This window comes from Trifolium pratense, linkage group LG6, assembly GCF_020283565.1.
Source record: "Trifolium pratense cultivar HEN17-A07 linkage group LG6, ARS_RC_1.1, whole genome shotgun sequence".
In the NCBI taxonomy this organism is placed as follows: Eukaryota; Viridiplantae; Streptophyta; class Magnoliopsida; order Fabales; family Fabaceae; genus Trifolium; species Trifolium pratense.
Genome location: NC_060064.1, coordinates 3,715,009 through 3,738,377, shown reverse-complemented (window position 1 = coordinate 3,738,377; position 23,369 = coordinate 3,715,009). Strand labels below are relative to the sequence as shown.

Below are 23,369 nucleotides of genomic sequence, written 5' to 3'. Positions count from 1 at the left end.
AAAATAAAACATTCAGAATTAAATTTATAAACCTTCGATCGAAACGGAATCACAAAATTCCATCACCCTCCCATAATATTAATAATTGACTTGTAGCATTTTGGGACATTATAATTTTTTACCAATCAAATAATAAAGTCAATAGGCCAAAAAAAATCCAATTACACTGTATGATGACACATGATCACAACGAAGAAGAAGAATCAAATCAAAGTAACAATACAATACCAACTTTGTAACCAAAAAAAAAAGTAACAATACAATACCAACTATATAAAAAAAAATGATACAAGATTATTTCATCGTCCACATCGCAAGCTATTGCCAAAATGACTTCTATCTAGCAATAGCATTGCTGCTTAAAAAAGCCAGGAAATGGAACAAGACAAGTTTGTGCATGCTGTGTTCGTTTCCACTTGAGTCTTGATATACTATCCTCACAAAATCTTTTATACCAACATTATGAAGAAAAGAAAAAGAGAAAGAAAAAAACACATAATAGAGCAATGAATAATCCGCAGTATGAACTCTCTACCAAACGCTCAACGCGTAATTGCTTTAGCCGAAAGCCTGTATCATAAATAAAAATATTGATGGTGATATATAACTACTAGTACAATCCAGCAATGGTGGAGGACAAATGACAACATCAACAGGTGGTTTCAGCTGCAATATTCTCCTGTACAGCCTTGTAGCATTGGAGACTGCAAAGAGGAACCTTCGTTTTTGAATCCCGGTATTTATATGGATTCGTACATGATGGACCAGCACACTTCTCACGAGGTGGAGGATAACTGAAACAATATTCAACGACATCATTAGCATTGAAGAAACGTTTTGGTCTGTTTTCTCAAACAAACTTGCAACATGAGCTTCCAACATCTAATCAGTCTTCATCATAGTCAAAATTGGGGAAACAGCTAAAGCAAGTACTCTGGTTTTTATAAAAATAAACAGAACAAATTTTTAACATAAATTTTTATCCCTTCTTATTTTATTTGCCAAACATATCAAAAGATTCATCAAAAACACAGTCAAACACATACATCAAATTAGCAAAGCGCGATATATATACATGAGTATCATGGAAACAGCTAAAACCAAAGGTGAACACAAATGTATATTTTGGTTGATAACATAATTTAATCAGTTTTCATCATTCCCATTAAACAAGTTACCAGGAAGATAGTTTAACATGTCACATGCATCGAATTAACATAGCTTGATACCTGACGGGCTTGGAATTTATAATCGGAGGGATCCCCATTTCCTCGGGAAAAGTCACAACTGTCCCAGTAGGACCCATCACATATCTGATGGTATTTGATGCATGCTTTTCAGCATTGGCTGCCTTCTCCTGCAAAGAACAATTTTATAAGAAGAACTTAGAGCTAACAAAAAACTAAAATTAATAGAATGTAGGAAATTCATTTAACGATGCCAAACCTGTGCCAGTTCTTCTTGGCGCTTCTTTATTTTATCCTCTCGCTTTTTCCTGCTGGAGTCTTGACCAAGTATTTTTCTGATAGCTTCAGCCTAGAAAATGAATTTAAAATTAAATCGATATGCCATCCAGTCTAAAATTGAACATAATGAGGGGGAAAAAACCTGTAATTTAGAGAGAACAAAAACAAACCTCAGATTCCCTAGCAGCCTTCTCAACTTGCATTCTACGCCTATTGGCAGCCTCAGTTTTCTTTGACAGCAGCTCTTCTTCCGTAGGCTTCTCTTTTTGCTCTGTAGTCAAGCAACATGGTTAACGACTCTGGTATGAAATTGACAAAAGAAAACAGTATAATTAATACTCACTTCTGGGTGGGGCAGGAGGTAATCCATTGGGAAACTCAATTAAACTCGCATTAGATGCAGAGGCATCTTTGCCTGATTGAAGGGCCCGTTGACGCGTTGTAAGAGTCATTTCCCTCTTAGTGTCCATCAATACATCAACGGATTCCTTCCTCTGCTTTTTCTTTTTCTTATCGTCTAGCTCTCCATCAGACCGTGACTCCTCGTCATCCTCATAATCTGTATCTTCAAGCAATCTATCAGATCTAGACCTTTTCTTACCATCTTTGCCTGACCTTGATGAGGCAGCATTTTCCATATTAGAGACGCTAGAGAGTTTTCGATGTTTCTTGCTGAATTCTTCTTCATCTCTGTAGACTGCAGAAACTTTTGATGTTTTAAGCTTTTCCAAGTACCGAATCTCATCATCAGCATCGTCGTCATCACCAAATTCCCCATCCAGTACACGTCTTTTGGGTACTCTCTTGCTCTTACGAACAGGTTCAGACTTGTCTCCTTGTTTGCTAGATGTGTTCTTTCCGGATATCTTCCCCATCGATGACTCCTCCTTCCCAAGACCAAAACCACCCCTTGAGAAATCCTTCCACGGAAGGCCTTTGAGGCTGCGCTTCTTATCAGACGGAGATATATTTTCGTCTGAATTACTCTGTAATAACGCAATTTGATCAACACAATAGAACGGGTTTAAAAAGTTAAAAAAAGAAAAGGGAAATTATTACATTTATAGATAAGAAATCAAGACCTGAAATATTCTTCCATAAAAGTAAAATCTAAATACATTTTAAGACAGAGGTACATTAATATTTTAAATCCCCCCTCGTGCAAAAGCTCTTTGGACTTAAAGCATATGATCAATGTCCAGGCTCACTCTAAATTGTGTTACTTCGTTTTAAATGAAGAACTGGGACAACTGATATCAAATTTGTAACTACTTGCCCATTGAGCTATGATATAAACATGTCAAGGTCCAAATCTACTAAAGTGTAAACTTTTAGGTGAAAACACTATTGGATGAGATATAAGCTATTGCTACATCAAAATCAGAAAATCAGAATTACCTGTTGCTTTTGGCGCGGTCTGGAGCCATCCGATAAACGAGAGCTTTTTGAAGTTGATCCACTTCCTGAAGCACTGTTAGATGCAGAGTTAGCTTGTATAGTCCGCGTCACACCACCAACCTTGAGTTTAACCTTCTTAACCCTACTCTCATTCCCCAATCCATCCTGAGAAACACCAAACTGCCCTGAACTCTCAGCATTCCTTCCACCATATATATCTGCATCTTTCGACTCTGAATCAATGCTATCCTTAAGTTTGCTACTCGAACCTTTCCAATTAGCGGGAGCAAGAACGCCTTCACTACTACGTCTATTCTGCAAACCACTTCGTCCAGTAGCGGACGATTGCTGAGAAACACTATGGTTGAGATTAAATTCTTTCCTCTTGGAACCGGTATTATCATAACCATCATTCTCATCACTAGAAACTTTGTCAGGATCCTCCGATTGAGGTGTTGATGATGAAGGAGACAATTCATGACCTTCGGGATCATGAACAGGCTGTGAATCAGGCCGCGGCCTGCGCGAAGTTTGACTCCTCTTCCTCCTCACAGCATTGCTGATACCATCAAACCGAGTAGATCCTAAATCTTCCATTAAACACTATTTTTTTGTGCAATTGTTTAATTTACACGGTAATCAAATTATTGCCAAAGATTTGATACAATCAAATGTTTACATGAATGAATTTCAATTAAAAGCTTATTATTATTATTATACACAAGAATTAAACAAATTTCTGGTAATCCTTCAATACAACTACTACTAATGAAAAAAAATTCACAAACACTAATAATTTAACCTATGTTGTAAATCGCACCGCTTTAAGCGCGTAATTGGGGAATCTTGGTGCAGAGTTGATATCTGCTGCGACGCAATTCTCTGGAATTGGTGGTGGCGCGAATTGTATCCGAGAAAATTTGAAGAGAAAAAATGAAGGAAAACCTGGAGAATTTATTTGCTGTTTGTGGCGGCCGACGACGAACTCCGTCACGGTTTTCCGGCCAGTTGAGTTGGAGACCAAGTTGTTGTTTCTGAAAGTACGTACAAGCTGACGAGTTTAATTGCTGTTTTTTTCTTTTTTACTTGAACAGCGAGTTTAATTGCTTTCGTGTTTTAATCGTTAACCTTTGATTATTTTTGTCTTAGTGAATGATATGGGCCTCTGATTGGGCTTGGACTAGGAAAATAAATATAATTGCTATGGTAATTTATTTTATTTTTGACAAAAAATTTAATGTTTTTTTATAATTAATGATAAATATAATTGGATTTAATTGACACAAAAATAAATATAATTGGATTTAATTTATATACACGGCAAGTGTAAAGAGTTTTTACGTTGCCAATCAATCATAATGGTCATATTAGTAAAAATATTTTAAGGTATTGAGCAACTTGTTGTCTTGTATGATATTTGATTGACACAATATTACTTTGATATTTTAGTAACTTGTACTCAAGACAATTTTGTCTTGTTGTTTAGTGAGAGACAAAACATTCAATATTAGATCATTTGTTCTCCGATTTGTCTAGTTCTCGGATCAGTTTTAAAATTAAACACATTACAATATAAATTGTCTTCTTCAATTTCTTTTTTTAGCATATCAAACGCACGAATATAACTCACATATTTTTGTCCATAGATGTTTGCTTATATTATGACTACCTATTTGACAACAAGTTCATCAACGTCCTCATGGAAACATTTGGATTTGGAGTCTTTGTTCAAGGCCAAAAATCAACCCCGGATTTTTATCGCAACTTTTTCAATTGAGCTCTCTCAATTCCAAAAAATCGATGACAACTTTTATGTAACTACCTAAAAATCAACAGTTCAACATTAAGTATGCAATCCCGCACAACTACAACCGAGAAGTGTTAAAATTACTTTATGAAAAAATTGACCCCCAAACTAGATTAGGTGATACAGTAATACTTGTGGTGAAAAAAATAATAATAAAGCTAAACAACTTTAACGTTCAAAAAAAAAACTTTATGTCCCAAAACTTTGGTTCTTTTAACATTCGGATGTACAATTAATGATATTTTAAGATCAAATAATGGTATTTGATGTTCAGATCTGAGAAAGGATAAGAGGATTATGGCAACAAAAATAAACCTTGAATTTCATAATCTGCTTGTGTCAAAAACATACTAATATGCTAACTCCTCAAAAAAAAACACAATCTGCTAACTACACTATTTACTCATTAATTAAAATATTGTCACCCAAACAATTACCAACAGCAAAAAGCTTCAATCACTTTGGAAAATTTTGCGGCTTATGACTAAACCTTTACATAAGCCGCAAAATTTTACAAGGTTAAAATCTTTTCATGGATGACTTGAGTTTTCTCGGTGCTCATCGTCCTTCATGAAGATCTTCCGAGAAAACCACTGTTCTAGAAATGTTGTCATTGTCAAAGGCAGCACTTAGACCAGAGTAAGGGCCTGAGGAGAATACTGAAGATGTTCCATCAAACTCAAAAGTGCTAGAGGACTGTCTCAGATTGGTCTGTGTATTAGATGAGGCTATCACAGACTCATGGTATTCTGTGATGCGCTGCACCATTTTAAGTGACTGTACCACTTCACCCATTGTGGGTCTTTGGTTTGCTTCAGGAGCAACACATGCTGCTGCAATAGTGCACACACGCACAAAATCTTCCTTTGGATACTTTCCCCCAAGCTTCGGATCAGCAATCTCGTCTAACCGGTCCTTATCTCTAAGGATTGGCCTAGCCTGAATGGAATTAAAAAATTCAGTTTGCACCATAGTGAAATATCACATAACAGATTGAATTCAATCTTCAAAGTGCTTCCAAGTTCCAATTATAAAATGCCGAAAAAATGGGAAGATGCTTTGAACATGGGATTGAACAGTATAATAATAACATAGGATTGAACAGTATGTAACTAACCCAAGTAACAAGGTTCTCTTGTCCATTTGGCTGCGACATATCCACAGGTTTCCTTCCAGTGAGCAGTTCTAGCAAGACAACTCCATAGCTATAAACATCACTTTTAACAAGTAGGTGTCCAGTCATGGCATACTCAGGAGCAACATACCTACATACACACGTTTCATTTCACCTTAAACCTAAATTCAATGGAAATAACTGAGAAGGAATATATACCAAGACTAACCCGAATGTGCCCATGACACGAGTAGACAAATAATTAGCTCCACCTTCAGGTGCCTGCTTAGCAAGACCAAAATCTGCAACCTTAGCATGAAAATTGTTCTCGAGTAATATGTTGGATGCCTTAAAATCTCTGTGTATTACACACGGTTGTGAGTCTTCATGCAAGTACGAAAGTCCTCTTGCAGCATCAAGAGCAATCTTCATTCTAGTGTCCCAATCCAGTGGACAATTTATTCCCACGGGACCTGGAATAAATCAATGTGAATTTTAATTACGAGTGTCACATTCTGAAAGAAAAAGAAATAACTATACCGAGAAAAATAATAGAACAAATAACACAAGTTCAAATTTAAAAGTAGAACTTGTGATTTGAAAAATTACAATACCATGAAGCCAAGCCTCCAAACTTCCGTTAGGGACAAGCTCATAGCAAAGTAGATTTTGTGATGACTCGCGATTACTATAGTATCCCACTAGTTTTACAAGGTTACGATGATGCAACCGGCTAAGCATTTCCACCTCGGCCAAAAACTCTTTGTCACCCTGTTGCCCTCCACTTGTAAGCCTCTTAATTGCAACAGAAGTACCATCACTTAAGATACCTTTAAAAACTTTGCCAAACCCTCCTTCTCCAAGTACACTTGCAGGTTCAAAGTTGTTTGTTGCTTCTTTAAGTTCTTCATAAGCAATAAATCGTGTACTGGTTGGGTGGGGAATAGAACCCCCAGCTGAAACAGCACTTTCTGTCCTTGGCTTTTCTGCAGTATGGACCAAAGACAATAAAAAACATCATCAAAAACTAAAAACTATCACTAATATTAATGTTACAGATACGAGTATCATAAGTTATTATTACTTTCATCAGTAGCTAGAATTTCATTTTTCCATATATAACACATTTTGAGTGTCACAAGCATACAATTGCTCTACATTACTGTTTAAAAAGTAAAACCATGATAATACTTAAAGGATGCAATCCTAAAGAATAATTAAAACTTAACAGAAGTTTCATCATTCCAATTAACATTTCTGATAAACAGAACTACAATTAGTGATATTTACCAGTTTCTATGGGGGGTGTTTTTTCCTTCTTCAGCAAGGTGCATAAACAGAAAATTAATATAGATACAATTGCAATGAAGAGCATGCCAATAGCAATTCCAAGAATAAGAAATAGATTTGAATGCCCTCCCTTGTTTGAAGAACTCGGTGATGTAGCTGTAGGTGAATGATACAAAGGTGCTTTCTCCGGCGATGCAGTTAAAGTAGGAGCTGCATTAACATACAAATATACATGTTGATAAAGATAAAAACATAAGGAATTTTTTTAATTATTATTTGAGTTCAATAACAGTAGGAAAAGTTGCTGACTTTATATTAGACAAACACAAGGGCCTCAAAGTGTGTGTAATAGTAAAAATTTAAATAACATGCGTAAACCAGCAAACACATATAGAAAACAAAGACACACAACATTATGAGAGATATTACATACCACAATTCAAATTTACATTTCACAGTACAAAAACTTCATTAAGCATCAGCATTGTCTGCTGGTTGAAAACAAAATCCATGAAGAGTTATATTTTTCTAAAAACAGTCATTATATGCCATGAGTATAGACATAACTTTCTCTTCTCCTTAACACTTAAGCAGGAAACACGAAATATAAAAAACGGGGACAGTAAAGGTAAAGCAGTAACAGTTAGGGGTGCTCGCGGTTCGGTTTGGATCGGTTTTGAGGCAAAAACTCATCCAATCCAAAAATAAATTCATTTGCGGTTTGGTTCGGTTTTGGATGACAAATAAAAAAAATCCGATCCAATCCGATTCAATATTATGCGGTTTAATTTGGATCGGTTTTTGGATATCCAAATTATAAATTGTAATTTTTTTTAATAAATATAAATATTATAAAAAACGCTACAAAATAATAGTTTGACATTTTTGACAAAATAAATATTAAGTTTGATGTAAAATATAACATATAATATATTGAAAATTAATATTTTGGAATGACAATCACCAATTATATTCGAAACATATAAAAAATAAAAAAAAAAGATTAAATTAAACTAACATATAGTATTAACAAAATTTAAAATAGATTAAATTAATTAACAAAATTTAAAATGAAAAAAAAAGTTAATGCAATATATATTTATACTAATAAAAAGATAAATAAATATTAAAATATATGTATGCGGTTTGGATAGGTTTTAAGAAATCAATCCGAAATCCGATCCGATCCAGCGGTTTTCACAAAAGAACATCCAAACACATCCAAAAAACTTCGTTTTTTTGCGGTTTTCGGTTTTTTTGGATCGGTTTTTGGTTTTTATTTGGATTTGAGCACCCCTAGTAACAGTATATAACTTATATACACAAAAGTTCAAAACCTAGGTGCAAATAAACACTATTCTTTGTAACCTGCACAATAGTCATCTCTCTGTTACTTTCACAATTCAAGTACACCAAAACGCCATGATTAGCAGTGACATAATTTAGATTGAAAAAGCCATGGACCTACCTTGAGTCGGAGGTGGAGGTTCAAACCAGATCAAGTTGAGAAGTTTGTACCCACCTACTAGTCCAGGGTCTAATCGAACCTTGTTCATTAAAAGTGAAGAGTTTATTTTAGAAGCTTCGCTGGCAGAGAAACTGATGCCTTTATGTGGAGTAATATCCATTGAGATATTATATGTTGATTGGTTGACTACATAAAAGTTTATCAGGTCAATCTGGGTATTATTTTGCAACCCTAGCTGAGTAGCAAATTCTTCAAGAAATTTATCCCAATCAGGATTCTGAGAGACATTCAAAAGACGAATGTCTAGCTTTATGGGATATACACAGTGGCAACCCTTACTGCCTCGTTTCAACACCATGTCTTGTTTACAACAATCTGGGAGATTGAAAATAAGCAACAATGTCATTATTATCTTTAGGTTCCAAAGCTCACAAAAACAACGCAAAACAATGTAATGTTTATTTTCAAAATTAAGCAATTATTAGCTATCTAGGCTTGGTTACTTTTAAAAATAAAAGAAAAATATAATAACTTAAGAGTTCATATTTATAAGAAAAAAATATGATGACTTACTAGAAGCATGATGGGTCAACGGTGGCTGTGTCAACGCAGAAGGGACTGCAGCTTCCGTTGAATGAATAGGAGCAATATTTTTAAAGCCAGAAATTGGAAGTTTCCATTCACCCCTCTTCTTGAATGGGATTGAAAAATGTGAACTTTTTGGGGGTTGGCTAGGATTTATGAAAGGACTATATGAAGGAGGATTGTCTGGTGATAGTGTTACAATTGGAGCACCACCAGAAAGCACATAACTCAACCCGGTGGGAATTTCTACAGTTTTTTCATGTATACCAGACTCAATCATAAATACTAGGTAAGATAATATAAGCATCCATTTCAGCAATAAGCATTGAACCTTTTTCAATATATCTGCATTGTTAGTAACACACAACTATTAAGGATACTACACAAAACTCTGAAATGCAAAAAGAAAAAACAGAAAAAGTAATACAACTTTTGAATAACATTCGCGTAGAGCTATAAGAAAAACTAAAGATCCAGGTTCTTATAGACTATAGAATAATCGTTCTATCTGGCTAACTCCATGTCAGCTTGCTACAATGATGGAACTGGAAATAAATCAGTTCTTAGGGATAAGAACTCACACAAAACAACGCTATTTGAGATGCTCTTACATGATTAAATGATAGTAAATAAGCAAGGATCATAAAATAGACAAAACTACAAAAAAAACTCAACTTCAACTACATGCATAGATCCTATCTACAAGGTTAAATGAATCTTCTTTCCATCTTCCGAGTTTCATTAATCTGTTTTCTTCGTTCTATTCAATCAAAGGGCCTTGCCAGATTAGGCAACCGACAAAATTAATTATAGCACTTAAAAATACCATATAAATAAATAAAATTTACAAGCTCAACTACATAAGAAAAGCTTATATAGTTTTCTTTGACATTTTCAAGTAACATTTTCTTTCTTTGTTTGACATTTTCTTTCAAGAAAGACTACATAAGAAACTGCAGAGACTAATCCTTCGAGCCTTGTGGAACTAAAATGGGCGGCAAACTCTTGATAAGAATTTTAATGTTACTACATGCCCGGATTGAACCATTAAGCGCGATTTCAAACACCTTAAAGACTTCATTACTAACATAACATTCTCCTTAATTTCAACAAACCAAAATAGAAACTCCGTTGAACACACAGTACAGTATCTCTACTTAGTTGACCAGCATTTCCCGATAACACACACAAAAAAAATCCCCAAATCGTAACTCTGTTTAGTAAAAATCAACCATGCAACTCAAAAACAAAGCTTCAATTCCACTATCTCTAACACAAAACTAAGAACTAATCATAAATTAATCAAAATAAGAATCATCTGAAAAGAAAAAAAAAACTATAATTACCGATTGACATGACAGACGAAGAGTTCAGATCTATGCAGAATTCAGAAGAAATGAAATCAACAGCACTAGGAAGAAGAATCGATAATAGCTGAAAAGAAAGGAGGATCCAAATCCGAAACTATCATAAACGAAAGTGTTGCAAGCTGAGTTAACGAAGTCCGAGTCAAAGCTTCCATAAGTGAGTCAAATCGGAGAATCGTAGTAATTGTAATTGCAAACAAAAAAGGAAAGAGAAGATGTCGCTATCGCCAAATTGTTACCAGCTATTACTTGGCTTTTCTTCTTCTTCTAAGTGCCATGAAATGGAAGTAGAAGCAATTTTTTTGTTTTTTGTGTGTGTGTGTACTGTGGGGGTGGGGAGTAGTGGGAATGGGGTTTTTGGGTATTTCCGTTGCGTGCAATGGAAGAGACGTGGGAAGGGTTTTAATTATTGTTACTAAATGTGGGGACCTGAAAGTGCGGAGTTAACGGAAAAGAACAAAGTAACGGTAACAGTTAGAAGGAGGGAGCGTGCGTGTTGCAGGTGGTAGATAGAGATGTATAATAGGGAGGGAGGTCTGTAGAATCAATCAAGAAAGATGGTGAAGGGGATGGATCGATATAGTAATTTAGTAAACGAAAATCCTAAACAGTGTCTTGCGAGCAAAAATAGTAATTTAACCTTGGAATTTTTTTCTCAAAAATCACAAAAATTTAAATAGTTTATTTTCTATTCAAAATTTTCTTTTTTGATTTTCTTAATCAGTGTCCCGGGGTACCGGTTAGCATGACCTTTTGGTAAATACTAGTACAGTAATTCATTTAATTTCATTTCAATTCATGCAGTGCAGTGCAGTGTCGGTACTCTTTTCCTTTCTTTGTCATAAGTCGTCACTCGAATTTTCTTTTATCCTTTTTGTGTTGCTATAAACACGCATCATCTAATCCACTCTTTCTAAATAAGAAATACTTCTAGAAAATCAGTTTACTGGCATTTACCGTGGTCTAAATACATTATTGTTGACCAAAAAGTGCAAGGGTCACATGATACAATGATAAAGTGCCAATGAGAGAATGAAGGTGGTAGTTACTAGAAAATGAGAGAATTATTGTCAAGTTTTTTTTTAGACATTGATTTAGGAGAAGAGAGAAGGAAAAATAAAATGAATGATCGAAATAATTGAAAAACATGTGAAAAAACAAATTAAGACAAATATATTTTCGTAGAAAATAGAATGCAATAGTAAGGATTTTATATGATCACTTTTGGTATTTTTGTCTTTTATTGTCTCTGGCGCAATTTTCGATTTTTTTATTAATCCAACAGTTGAGTGACAAAAAGGGGGAGAAAAGTTCATTATTGAAGAGAGAAATTTGATTTGTTTTTTTCGATTTACATGTATTTTTTCACCATTATAATAATAATTTAAGCTTAATTTTTGTTGGGTAAACTTATATGATTAGTTTGAACCAAAAAAAAACTTATATGATTAGCAACAATTATATCATTTGACCATTTAATTGATCTTTTTATCAACAAATTTATCATAATAATTTGAAATAAAATTTGGTTTCAGGAAAATAAAACAAGGTAAAACAATTAATAATTGTCTGATGAGTTATGTTATGTTCATGATATAATCAGTTCTTCCTCAGAAATAACTGGCTCACGAAGCTAATGTAATGTGGTGCCCCATTTGAAGGTTAATAGAACTGTGATCTTAAAGAAGAAATATAAATGGATTGTGATGAAAATTGTGTAACTGTATTATGGAAACGGATGAACAATTACAATTATTTGAACATGGAAAACAAGTAAAAACAGAGTAACAAACTGTTAGAGATAATCTAACAGCCCCAAAGCACTAAGTGCCCCCAAATCACTATGAAAGTGATCCAAACAAACTAACCAAATACGTGAATGAATATTATTCTCTTTCTACTAAGCACTATATATATAACCAATTCCTGATGCAGCACATGCATTCCTCATGCATTCTTTGCCACCTCAACATTCTTTCATTCCTTCCCCCTTCCTTTCCACACCTTAGGCTTGGGCCAAAGTCAAGGCCCACTTCATGATTCAAGTCTCTATCAATACCCACCTCTTCAAACAACCTTGTCCTCAAGGTTGAACTTATTTTACATCCATCAAACTTGCCTCTATCAAATACAAAGTTGAACCATCCAGGAAAAATAAGTAAGTCACCCCAGCAATAGTCATCAGTTGTAGTTGCCATAGGAAAATTGAATTCTTCTGGATCCCATTGTTTGTTCAAAATGATTGCATGCAAGAACATCATCCCACAATCAAATCTAGCTTTCATTTCTTCAAAAGTCCCCGTCATAGTATTCCAAAATCGTCTCAGCATCTCAATCAAAGTAGTTGGCAACAAATGATTTCTATTAGCCAAAGATTTCAATGAGCACCCATTCACCTCCTTTCCATTTGACAACAACAATGGATCGGCATATGCTATGAACCAACTCATGAAAGTTCTTGGACATATATGCACCGACAACATCATACTCCTAAAATATTTCAGCACTTCCAAACACATTCATTGTTGTGCAAACTCGCTAATCAAAGAGTACCACATTGTTGTATATGGTGACATCTCTTCATTTTCACTCCAACGGTGAGCATCATTAGGGGCCAGGCTGCCGTCACTTTTTGCTACAAGCAGAGGAAAAAATATGTCATCAGCCACATATTTAGCTAAGAGGCCATCAAGCTCATTTGCAGCATCCACTATAGTTAATGCTGCATTTTCTTTCATTCCCAATAGCCTAACAATTCCCTTTACTGAATCATCTGCTGCAAATCCCTCTATGCAAAGAACCAACATGTCCCTTAATTTAGATGATAAAATTAGACTCATCTCATTTATCCAAGAGTTCCTAATTGTCTTTGGGGACACTTCTTTACTTTCCATCCACCGAGACACATCAACAATTTTCTCATTTGGTGCCTTCAAATTAAAACTCTCCGTTACAAAGTTAAAAGCTATCAAGTTCCATACTCTCTCGTCATAAAAACCCTCTAACACCAAAGTCCAATTGCCACTCATGAGATAAGAGTTAACAATTGCAATCACATCCTTGTCAAGAGCACCCACTTCCAGTTTCACACTAAACCTCTTAATATGTCTTCCAAAACACTTGCACAAAGGGAAAGCACATGCAGAAATTATAGCTACTTTTTGGTACCCCTTGTACCTCACTTGTTTAAACTTCTCTAGAGGCAAACTTAGAGACCCGTACACAACAATCTCTTGCTCAAATTCTCGAATTTTGACAATTGATTGGGATTCCTCCTTACAAACATAACACAAATTGGAAGATGGAGAACACTTATGATGAGACGCAATGGACTCAGCTGAAAACCCATATGGAAAAACGAAGTTTCTTGTTTGACTTAGAATATTTGAGTTACTCTTTTCCTCAACCCAAGTGCTATTATTCTTGATTTGGGCCCAGCCAGATAGTTTTACTCTGGCCCAAAGGGAAAATATCTCAAAAAATAAACAAATATTAACTTGGGTCTGGCCCGTAAGATCAACATATTGCATTGTGTAAGCAGGATACGTGGCAATAGCAAGTGGTAAAGGTTGTTCCTTGGGTGACACATGAAAATTGGAATACTAACCTGATGATAACACGTGTAATAAGTTGTTATGGTGGAAAATGGACGGAAGAGATGTGTGTATCTGACCCATTAGATTAAAATGGTTACCAACCTTAGCAAATTCCCTTTTCACCCTTGGTATCTCTAGATCCTTCTCTCCGTTCAGATACGACGTCATATGCGATGATGCTCGCCGTGATAGCGTCGCTGCCAATCGATCGGCATCTGGCGGGTCTGGCGAAAGTGGTGGCCCGAGCAATTTCGTTTGTATCCTCCTTCTCTCTACATCCGCTCTCACATATCCACCCTTATCCAAAGCTACGCTTCTATCTGGCGGTTTAGCCGGTGGTTCTCGCCGTGAACGGACTTTCGTAGGTTGATCAAAGCCCAACGGCTCAACCTCCATGTTTGGTGGTTTCGACGGCGATCGCAAGTCCACGCTATGTGCACGTTGTCTCTCAACCTTCGTGTTTGGTGACTTCCCCTTCTCCGACTTTCCCGATTCAATGCACACGATGAAATCCTTTCCGTTACCCTTAGACGCCTCGTTCAATTTCAACATTGAATTAACTTTGTTATTTGGCTCCTGGTGATTCTCTTCCATCACCTCAACCACACTCGTGTGATTCTTCTTGATTGATGTTGTCACCGTAGTTGTTGCTGGAAACTTTCGATCTAATTGCTCCGATGACTTCTTCATCGATTCAGAATCCATCTCTGAATCATCACGAATTTCTGTATTCACCTTCTGAATCTCTGCTCTATGGGGAAATGACTTCTGTCTCTGTTCATATTCATTCATTTGCTTTGATAGCAATAGCGTCGTTGAATTCACTTCTCTCAAATTCTTAACCAGCAGTTCAATTCTGTCTCCCATCATTTGAATCCGGTAGGTCGGACCAATTAATAGAACTGTGATCTTAAAGAAGAAATATAAATGGATTGTGATGAAAATTGTGTAACTGTATTATGGAAACGAATGAACAATTACAATTATTTGAACATGGAAAACAAGTAAAAACAGAGTAACAAACTGTTAGAGATAATCTAACAGCCCCGAAGCACTAAGTGCCCCCAAATCACTATGAAAGTGATCCAAACAAACTAACCAAATACGTGAGTGAATATTATTCTCTTTCTATTAAGCACTATATATATAACCAATTCCTGATGCAGCACATGCATTCTTTGCCACCTCAACATTCTTTCATTCCTTCCCCCTTCCTTTCCACACCTTAAGCTTGGGCCAAAGTCAAGGCCCACTTTATGATTCAAGTCTCTATCAAAGGTCATCCCATCGTTCTTGGTCACAGGTAAATAAATGTCATCTCCCCTTCATTTTTTTTATTTTATTTTTTTATAAGCATCTCCCCTTCATTGTGGTTGGTCATCAGTGAAGAAAGGTTGTGTGAGGGTGGATACATATTCAATGAGATTGTATATTATATCCACCATTACTCTGTAGTATTAGTTTTTTATTTTTATTTTTTCCCAATCGTCCGATCAATCTAATAGCTAAACATAATACAATAGAGACCACATATCAGAATAAATCTGGAGATGATCCAAATATGTTTCTCTACATGTGTTTGTTATTTATTTTATTTTAAAATTATTATGCAACTTTTGGAAAATAAATGAAATATATAAAAATTTATTTTCTAAAATAAATTTAAATTTAAATATTATACAATTATATTAAAACTGATTTTGATAATTATATATCCAAATTTTATTTTGATACAAACGGTCTAAATAACATAACACTTCAAAGTTTTTTTTTTACGCATCTAAACATAAATCAATTTTGTCTAACTTTTGTTTTTGTCTAGAATTTTGTCTAACTTACTTTTAACTAAAATCAATTATGTTACATTTAATTTTTGTCAAAATCAATTTTCACAATCGCAGAAACAAACACATACTTGATAAAACTGAAAAAGACATTTCTTTTATACCCTCAATATCCTGCTTTTGCCCCTAGTCAAAATTTTTTAAAAAATATTTTCCGTTCGCGTTAAGGTTTGAAAACTTTTTTTTTGAAAAAATGTGTTTTATACACAGAAAGTACAAATTTGTGGTATTATTTCACTCCAAGTACAAATTTGTTCTCTCATCTCCTTCTTTATCATACAAGTAAGTTTTATGTTATAGTTAAGTATAATTTAGGTTTATGTTTAAAAAATAATCATTCGGTAGTTACAAAAATTGGCAAGTAAGGGAAATTTTGAAATGTATTTTCAAGGCGAAATTTCGGAAAATATGTTCCGATATAAACGAGTGTTAGAGAGTGCTTTATGTTTACGAACCTACAACCTACTAATGCAAATAAACGAGTCCAAATCTGCTCCATTAGCTTATCCTCTATTTTCTTCCAATTCCTTGCTCAGATCGTAGCATGTGGATATAAACTAATCAATGGTTTAGATTCAATTCAAAATAAGTAATAATAATAATAATAAAAAAAAACATTGTAGCTCTGTTTTCTTCTTCCTCCATGATACTCCATCGGTCGCTCTTCCTCTAATTGCCGCTCACCGCCGTCACAGTCCTAGCACCGCTCGCCGCCGTCTCAGTGCACCCATCACCCTAGCGGCCATTTTCAAGAGAGCAAGTAGAGCATGATATGCCGCTAGGAGGTGACATATCATTCAATAGAGGAATATCTTTGATTTGTCTTCAATTACATAAGAAAGAAAATATTATAGCTTGAATTTGATCAAAATATCTGAGACATTATATAAAAAAGGAAGGAGGAAATAAAAGTGAATGAAAATGTGTTGTGAGAAAACAATACGTATACGGAAGTCTATGCTTTTATTTTTAACACGAATTAGCAAAAAGTAACAACAAAACATAGAGAGAACGGACTTTGTGTCCCATAAAAAACTATGGCAACTAACTTCCACTTCACATTCTCTCATTGTGAGGTTTGAACCGAAACATTTCTTTTATACCCTCAATTTTGCCCCTAGTCAAAATTTTCGAGGACCATAACATTTCTCATTGTTGACCAAAATTTTCCCCAACTGGTTTGATGCCCTATACCTTTTTTGTGTCAAAAAGAAAAGCAAAGACTTCCGTATTGTCTTCTCACAACACATTTTCATCCAATTTTCTTTCCTCCTTCCTTTTTCATATAATTTCTCTAATATTTTTGATCAAATTCAACCGCACAACCCGCACCTGCCCAAACCGATGCCTTGAGTGGTCAGAAATGGTTCCATATTTCCAGTCAACGGTTTCATTTAGATGAGCAACTTTTGAACTGACCCCGACCGCAATCGACTGATGCTCTACCCTACCAAGAACTTATGTTGTGGGGTGCAGGTACGGTCCCGGTACTGGTACGGGGTACGTCATTTATATATATATATATATATATATATATATATATATATATATATATATATATATCAAATAATAGAGTTATATTGTTAAAACAAATAATTAAACATAAAAAATATCACACCACATTTTAAATGAAATTTAAATTGTTCGAAACATCAAAATATGAAATTAAAAACCAATTAGTTCAAAAAGAGTCAATTATTTCCCTCTTCATCACCACTAAAAAGAGTGACCTCTAGTTAGGTTCACGCGAGAAAGACCAGCAATTTCAAGAATATCAACTATATATTAAAAAAATCTCATTCATCGCTACGAATATCCCACATTTTTGTTGCACTTTCATTATAAGTATTAATATTTATCTTTCTTGAGAGAAGACGAAGATTGATATGAATAAAAACTAGATCTTCATCTCACTTTGAATTGAGTCTATTCCTTTTCAATGAATGAGTGAATAATTCTGGCGGCTACCTTGTTATTGTTTTATAGCAATAGTTGCTACTTTTATATTATAAACAAATACAAAACGTAAATCTTCCTATAAAAAAAACTAATAATAAAAGAAAAAAGGAGAAAAAAAAACCGTGGTTTTTTGGATTGGTGTACCACGCGCGTACCACTGGTGTACCACACACGTGTACCCATTGCAAAAAAAAAAGAAAAGGTACAGCATCGATGCGTACGGGGGAGTAACATACGCGTACCGGTATCCGGTACGTACCCGATACCAGTACTCGGTCTAAAATGGATGCAACTTAGCCAAAAACCGAGTGTCCAGTAGATTTTTTGTTTAAAAAAAAATTGGTTATTGGGCTTTACCAATTGGTTCGGGTACCCGCCCACCCAACTAAAAATACCCGTCCTCATCACCTTCATTCATCCTATAACCAAAAATCGACCGCGGTGGTGGGAACGAACAAACAACACTGTTTGCAATGTTCCATTCGCAAAACACAAGCACCCAATTCCAGTACCCATACCTCAAACATTAAAACCCCATCTTTTTCAAAATCAATTACTAACCCTAAATTCCATTATCTCCCTCAATCTTCTGCATCATTCAAGCTCAACTTAGGGTTTTATTTATCTCACTATCTCGCAACAAAAGCAATTCAATTCAATTAACCAGAGATGTCAAAAAGGAAGTTCGGATTCGAAGGTTTCGGCATAAACCGTCCATCAACCTACAGTTTCGAACGATCTGAAGCTCCTCAACGACTCTACGTTCCTCCTTCATCGCGTAAAAGTCACGACAACTACGAAGACAATGACCTCGATAACATCGAGTTCGATGATGATGCCAACGAAGAATCAAACAACAACGACGATAATAGTAACACCGTTAAAGGCGGTGATGGTGGTGAGGAAGAGGAAATCGATCCATTAGATGCTTTTATGGAAGGAATACACGAGGAGATGAAGGCGGCACCGCCTCCGAAGCCGAAGGAGAAGTTGGAAGATAGATACAAAGATGATGAAGAGGATCATATGGAGAGTTTTTTGAGGGCGAAAAAGGATTTAGGGTTGACGTTGGCGTCGGATGCCCTTCATGCTGGATATGATTCTGATGAAGAGGTTTATGCTGCTGCTAAAGCTGTGGATGCTGGTTTGATTGATTATGATTCTGATGATAACCCTATTGTTCTTGATAAGAAGAAAATTGAACCTATAGCTCCTCTTGATCACACTGAAATTGATTATGAACCCTTTACTAAAGATTTTTATGAGGAGACACCTTCAATTTCAGGTAACATAGCATAACCCTAAAATTCTATTGTTATGTGTTACTTGATGTAGAATTTTGATCATTTAGCTACATTTTTGTGTGTTAATATTTCACATGGAATAGAATGTTATGATTTAATTTGTACAAAAAAAAAGAGAGAATGTTATGAGTTAACTGAAATTGAACATTTGGGCTATTGTGTTTTTTTGGTTTGATACAGGTATGAGTGAGCAAGATGTAACTGAATATAGGAAGAGTTTGGCTATTCGGGTATCGGGTTTTGATTGTCCTAAGCCAGTGAAAACATTTGAGGATTGTGGGTTTGCTTCACAAATTATGTCTGCTATAAAAAAACAAGGTTATGAGAAGCCCACGTCTATACAATGCCAAGCTTTACCGGTTGTGCTTTCTGGTAGAGATATCATTGGCATAGCGAAAACTGGTTCTGGTAAAACTGCTTCTTTTGTGCTTCCTATGATTGTGCATATCATGGATCAGCCTGAACTTCAGAAGGAGGAGGGTCCTATTGGAGTGATATGTGCACCTACCAGAGAATTAGCACATCAGATATATCTCGAGGCGAAGAAATTTGCAAAAGCATATGGTATACGTGTCTCTGCTGTCTATGGTGGAATGTCAAAACTTGAACAGTTCAAAGAACTGAAAGCAGGCTGTGAGATAGTTGTTGCTACACCGGGGAGATTGATAGACATGCTAAAAATGAAGGCATTGACAATGCAAAGAGCAACTTACCTGGTGCTTGATGAGGCTGATCGAATGTTCGATCTTGGATTTGAGCCACAAGTAAGGTCCATCGTTGGTCAGATTAGGCCGGACCGCCAAACTTTGCTCTTTTCTGCAACAATGCCTCGCAAAGTTGAGAAGTTAGCCAGGGAAATCCTTTCCGATCCTATTAGAGTGACCGTGGGAGAGGTGGGGACAGCAAATGAAGATATTACTCAAGTTGTTCAAGTAATTCCGTCCGATTCTGAGAAGTTACCGTGGCTTCTGGAGAAACTGCCCGAAACGATTGATCAAGGTGATACTTTAGTTTTTGCTTCCAAAAAAGCCACCGTGGATGAAATTGAATCGCAATTGAGTCAGAGAGGTTTTAAAGTTGCTGCCCTGCATGGTGATAAGGATCAAGCTTCTCGTATGGATATTCTACAAAAGTTTAAATCCGGCACTTACCATGTGCTTATTGCAACTGATGTTGCTGCTCGTGGTCTTGACATAAAGTCAATTAAAACCGTGGTAAACTTTGATATTGCTAAAGATATGGACATGCATGTCCATCGCATTGGAAGAACAGGTCGTGCCGGTGACAAGGATGGAGTTGCATACACTCTTATAACTCAAAAAGAAGCACGATTTGCTGGTGAATTGGTTAATAGCTTAGTTGCTGCAGGTCAGAATGTGTCGACGGAGTTGATGGATCTTGCTATGAAGGTAATGATGCCCTATACAGTATTATAGTTTCATCACGAGTATTGATGTTTGTGCGATTGATTTCATGCTTAAAGACTCTTGTATCCATGTAATTATTGTTGGTTCACGCAGTTGTAAAATCTATCATTCATCCTCCTTGTGCTATTTACAGGCCAAAAATGAATTATTAATTAGTACATCTTGAAATGGTTTTATATAAATGGGTTTGATGGTGGTTGTGGTAAGTTTCTAAGAAGCCGGACATCAGAAACAAATTTGATAAAAGTTTTATAGCTATAGGTTTCTTAGGTTTGACTGTTTGAGACTGTCTGATCATTTATAAAGATGTTAAAATGATTTGATTTCTTTTTGAAAGATGAAATGGTTCCTCAAAAATTAAAGGGTTTGTGAGTAGTTAAATATAAACCAAGACCGGACAAGCATTCAGCTAGTAAAATCTACCTGATTGAATAATTTGGTAAAACTATGCTAGAATCAGAATGGACTTATTTTTTAGGGTCTAAAATGTTTTCAACTGCTTGGGTTTACGCTTGAAAGAAGCTGTTTGGACTAGAATAAAATTGGCATTTTGTGAGTCACATAAGTTTTGTTCCCTCTCTAATTTTGATTGTGCTGTTGACCTTGTTATCTTGGTTTTTTTGTAGTAAAATAAAAAAGTGTTTGCTGTGAAGGCGATTTGCTCTATGTATTTTCTTCATAATTCACATGGCTTTTGTTTCTAAAAACGTGTATTATGATATTTATGATGATGCTATAAGTTCAGATCTCTCGTTGGTGTCTTAAAATTACTAATTGACTTTTGTCTTATAATTCCATAGGATGGGAGATACAGGTCGAAACGGGATGCGAGAAAAGGAGGAGGTATGCTATTTGACTTGCATACTAATAACTATCGAATAATAAGCTGATGTTGACCTAACACACAATTTATAATGCACTGATAAGCTGTATCCTTATCCCTCTACTATTAGATTCATGATACTGGCACGCTTGATTGGAGAATCCTTTATTTATATTTCTTATGCTGTGCAGGTGGGAGGAAAGGCAAAGGCAGGGGTGGGGGTGCCGGTGGCAAAGGTGTGCGTGGAGTGGATTTTGGCTTGGGCATTGGATATTCTGCAGAGCCAAACAATGCATCATCTAACACAGTTCCAAGTCGGTCCGCTGCTGTTAATTCTCTGCGAACAGGAATGATGTCCCAATTTCGAAGCAGCTTTGTTGCTGCATCATCAACCTCCCAAAATGAAGGATTCAGTAATACTACAAGTGTGGCTGTTAATAAGAGACCAACACTCGCTGGCTTTGTATCTGGTGGATCAATTGGTGGCGATATAAATACTCGTCAGCAAACTGCTTCATACAATCCTGCTGCATCAGCCGTAAATTCCACCAGTCAAAGTTCTGGAGTTCCTGGTCAGAACAGCACAAACAGGTTAATTTTCAAAGCTGAACTTACTTCATACATATCTTTACTGGTTAACTACTTCGGTTGCTGATAAAGTTCTTGTTTTTCTTTTGCAGCAGTTCTAAACCTAGAGAAAGGCGGAGGCCATCAGGTTGGGATAGATAGTTTGTCTCATTAAAATGACACCACCACTGTCAAATGTATGAATGCTCCTATTCGTAGGTGAAGTATTTATTTGATTTGGCTTGTATTATCAATTGATAGAGCAGAGTGGACAGAAATGAATAACACTGTAAGAATTGTATTGAATATTGAAAAAAAGTGAGCAAACTCTCCCTCCCTCAGAGGTAAGAGAACATTCTCTCCCTCCCTCTCTCTGCCTAGCTCTACGGGTCGTACCAGAATAATGATGAGTTGGTGACATGAGCTGGGAGTGCTACTACTCTCCCCCTTTCTTTTTCTTCCTCTCAAGAGACTCAATCTTGGGATTGCATGCCTTAAACACGAGATTTGAGGTTAGAAAGGCTTGAGGTTGCTTGGTTTCTTACTTTATTAAAAGCCGTTTTGCACACTATGAAGTATGATGAAATTTAGATGCATTCTCCTAAATATAATTCCTCTCACAAAGAGGCAGTTTTTGTGTGTAACAAACTGTCTCATAGTACTTTGTTGCACACTTTTAGTACGAACTGTGTTCTGTGTCTATAACGTTGTACACTTGTACTTGAGTTATATCTAAAAGAACAAAGCCTCATCATACTCCGGTTAATTGCAGTTACCCTATAGGGGAACCACGTTCTCATATCATCAGTCTAAGACAAGTTCCCATAAGATCTTTGTATATTTGAGTTTGCAATATTTTTTGTTTTGCCACGTTGTATTTCCCTTGATTAACACTCACTGTCATAAACTTATTCTACTAGGCATGTCAATTTCAATTTGTTTACTTCAAATTTTTGCAGTTTCAATTTTAAGAACAACCCGGATTCCATTCTAGTTACTAGATTTAGGAGTGTTAAATTACTTCCCAGTTTGTAAATAAGAACAATAAAGTAAAATAAACGTACTTTGAGAAGATAAATGAACACAAGTAGAAGATAATTTGATCATTGAGAACAAAAGATGAAAGAATAAACTAATGAGAACAGAGCATGCAAAACAAAAGTTGAAAGAACTAAACAAACCGAATATTAATTATTAAAAGGATGATACTCCCTCGGCTTCAAACTTGTTGCTTCTACACAAAAAGTAACAATTTATTGGTTGCCATTAAAAAAGATCGAAGGGAGTACTGCTTTATTCATTGAAATTTTAATGAATTTCACTAATTCATTCATTCGCATCAGGTGTTGCAATC

At 35.6% G+C, this 23,369-nt stretch overlaps 3 protein-coding genes across 4 annotated transcripts; 1 reads left to right on the top strand and 2 right to left on the bottom strand.

Annotated features, from left to right (window-relative positions):
- Positions 1-37: 37 nt before the first annotated feature.
- Positions 38-4,018, bottom strand: LOC123891104 (transcriptional regulator ATRX homolog). The gene is made up of 6 exons (XM_045940920.1): positions 2,865-4,018; positions 1,810-2,452; positions 1,637-1,737; positions 1,447-1,536; positions 1,230-1,357; positions 38-794 (listed from the first exon to the last, which is right to left on the bottom strand). The coding sequence occupies exons 1-6, from the start codon at positions 3,459-3,461 to the stop codon at positions 650-652; spliced, it is 1,704 nt and encodes a 567-aa protein (XP_045796876.1). The 5' UTR covers positions 3,462-4,018; the 3' UTR covers positions 38-649.
- A 948-nt stretch (positions 4,019-4,966) lies between these two features.
- On the bottom strand, positions 4,967-11,253 carry LOC123891102 (receptor-like cytoplasmic kinase 185). Its single transcript, XM_045940917.1, has 8 exons — positions 10,475-11,253; positions 9,117-9,473; positions 8,544-8,918; positions 7,076-7,285; positions 6,400-6,771; positions 6,015-6,258; positions 5,789-5,936; positions 4,967-5,610 (listed from the first exon to the last, which is right to left on the bottom strand). The coding sequence occupies exons 1-8, from the start codon at positions 10,482-10,484 to the stop codon at positions 5,230-5,232; spliced, it is 2,097 nt and encodes a 698-aa protein (XP_045796873.1). The 5' UTR covers positions 10,485-11,253; the 3' UTR covers positions 4,967-5,229.
- A 7,008-nt stretch (positions 11,254-18,261) lies between these two features.
- On the top strand, positions 18,262-22,363 carry LOC123891101 (DEAD-box ATP-dependent RNA helicase 24). 2 transcript variants are annotated; one of them, XM_045940914.1, is made up of 5 exons: positions 18,262-19,179; positions 19,379-20,607; positions 21,426-21,468; positions 21,640-22,039; positions 22,129-22,363. In XM_045940914.1, the coding sequence occupies exons 1-5, from the start codon at positions 18,564-18,566 to the stop codon at positions 22,175-22,177; spliced, it is 2,337 nt and encodes a 778-aa protein (XP_045796870.1). In that variant the 5' UTR covers positions 18,262-18,563; the 3' UTR covers positions 22,178-22,363. The 2 variants fall into 2 exon arrangements, with proteins under 2 accessions (XP_045796870.1, XP_045796871.1); XM_045940915.1 differs by having other exon boundaries at positions 18,309-19,179; positions 22,132-22,363.
- Positions 22,364-23,369: the final 1,006 nt, after the last annotated feature.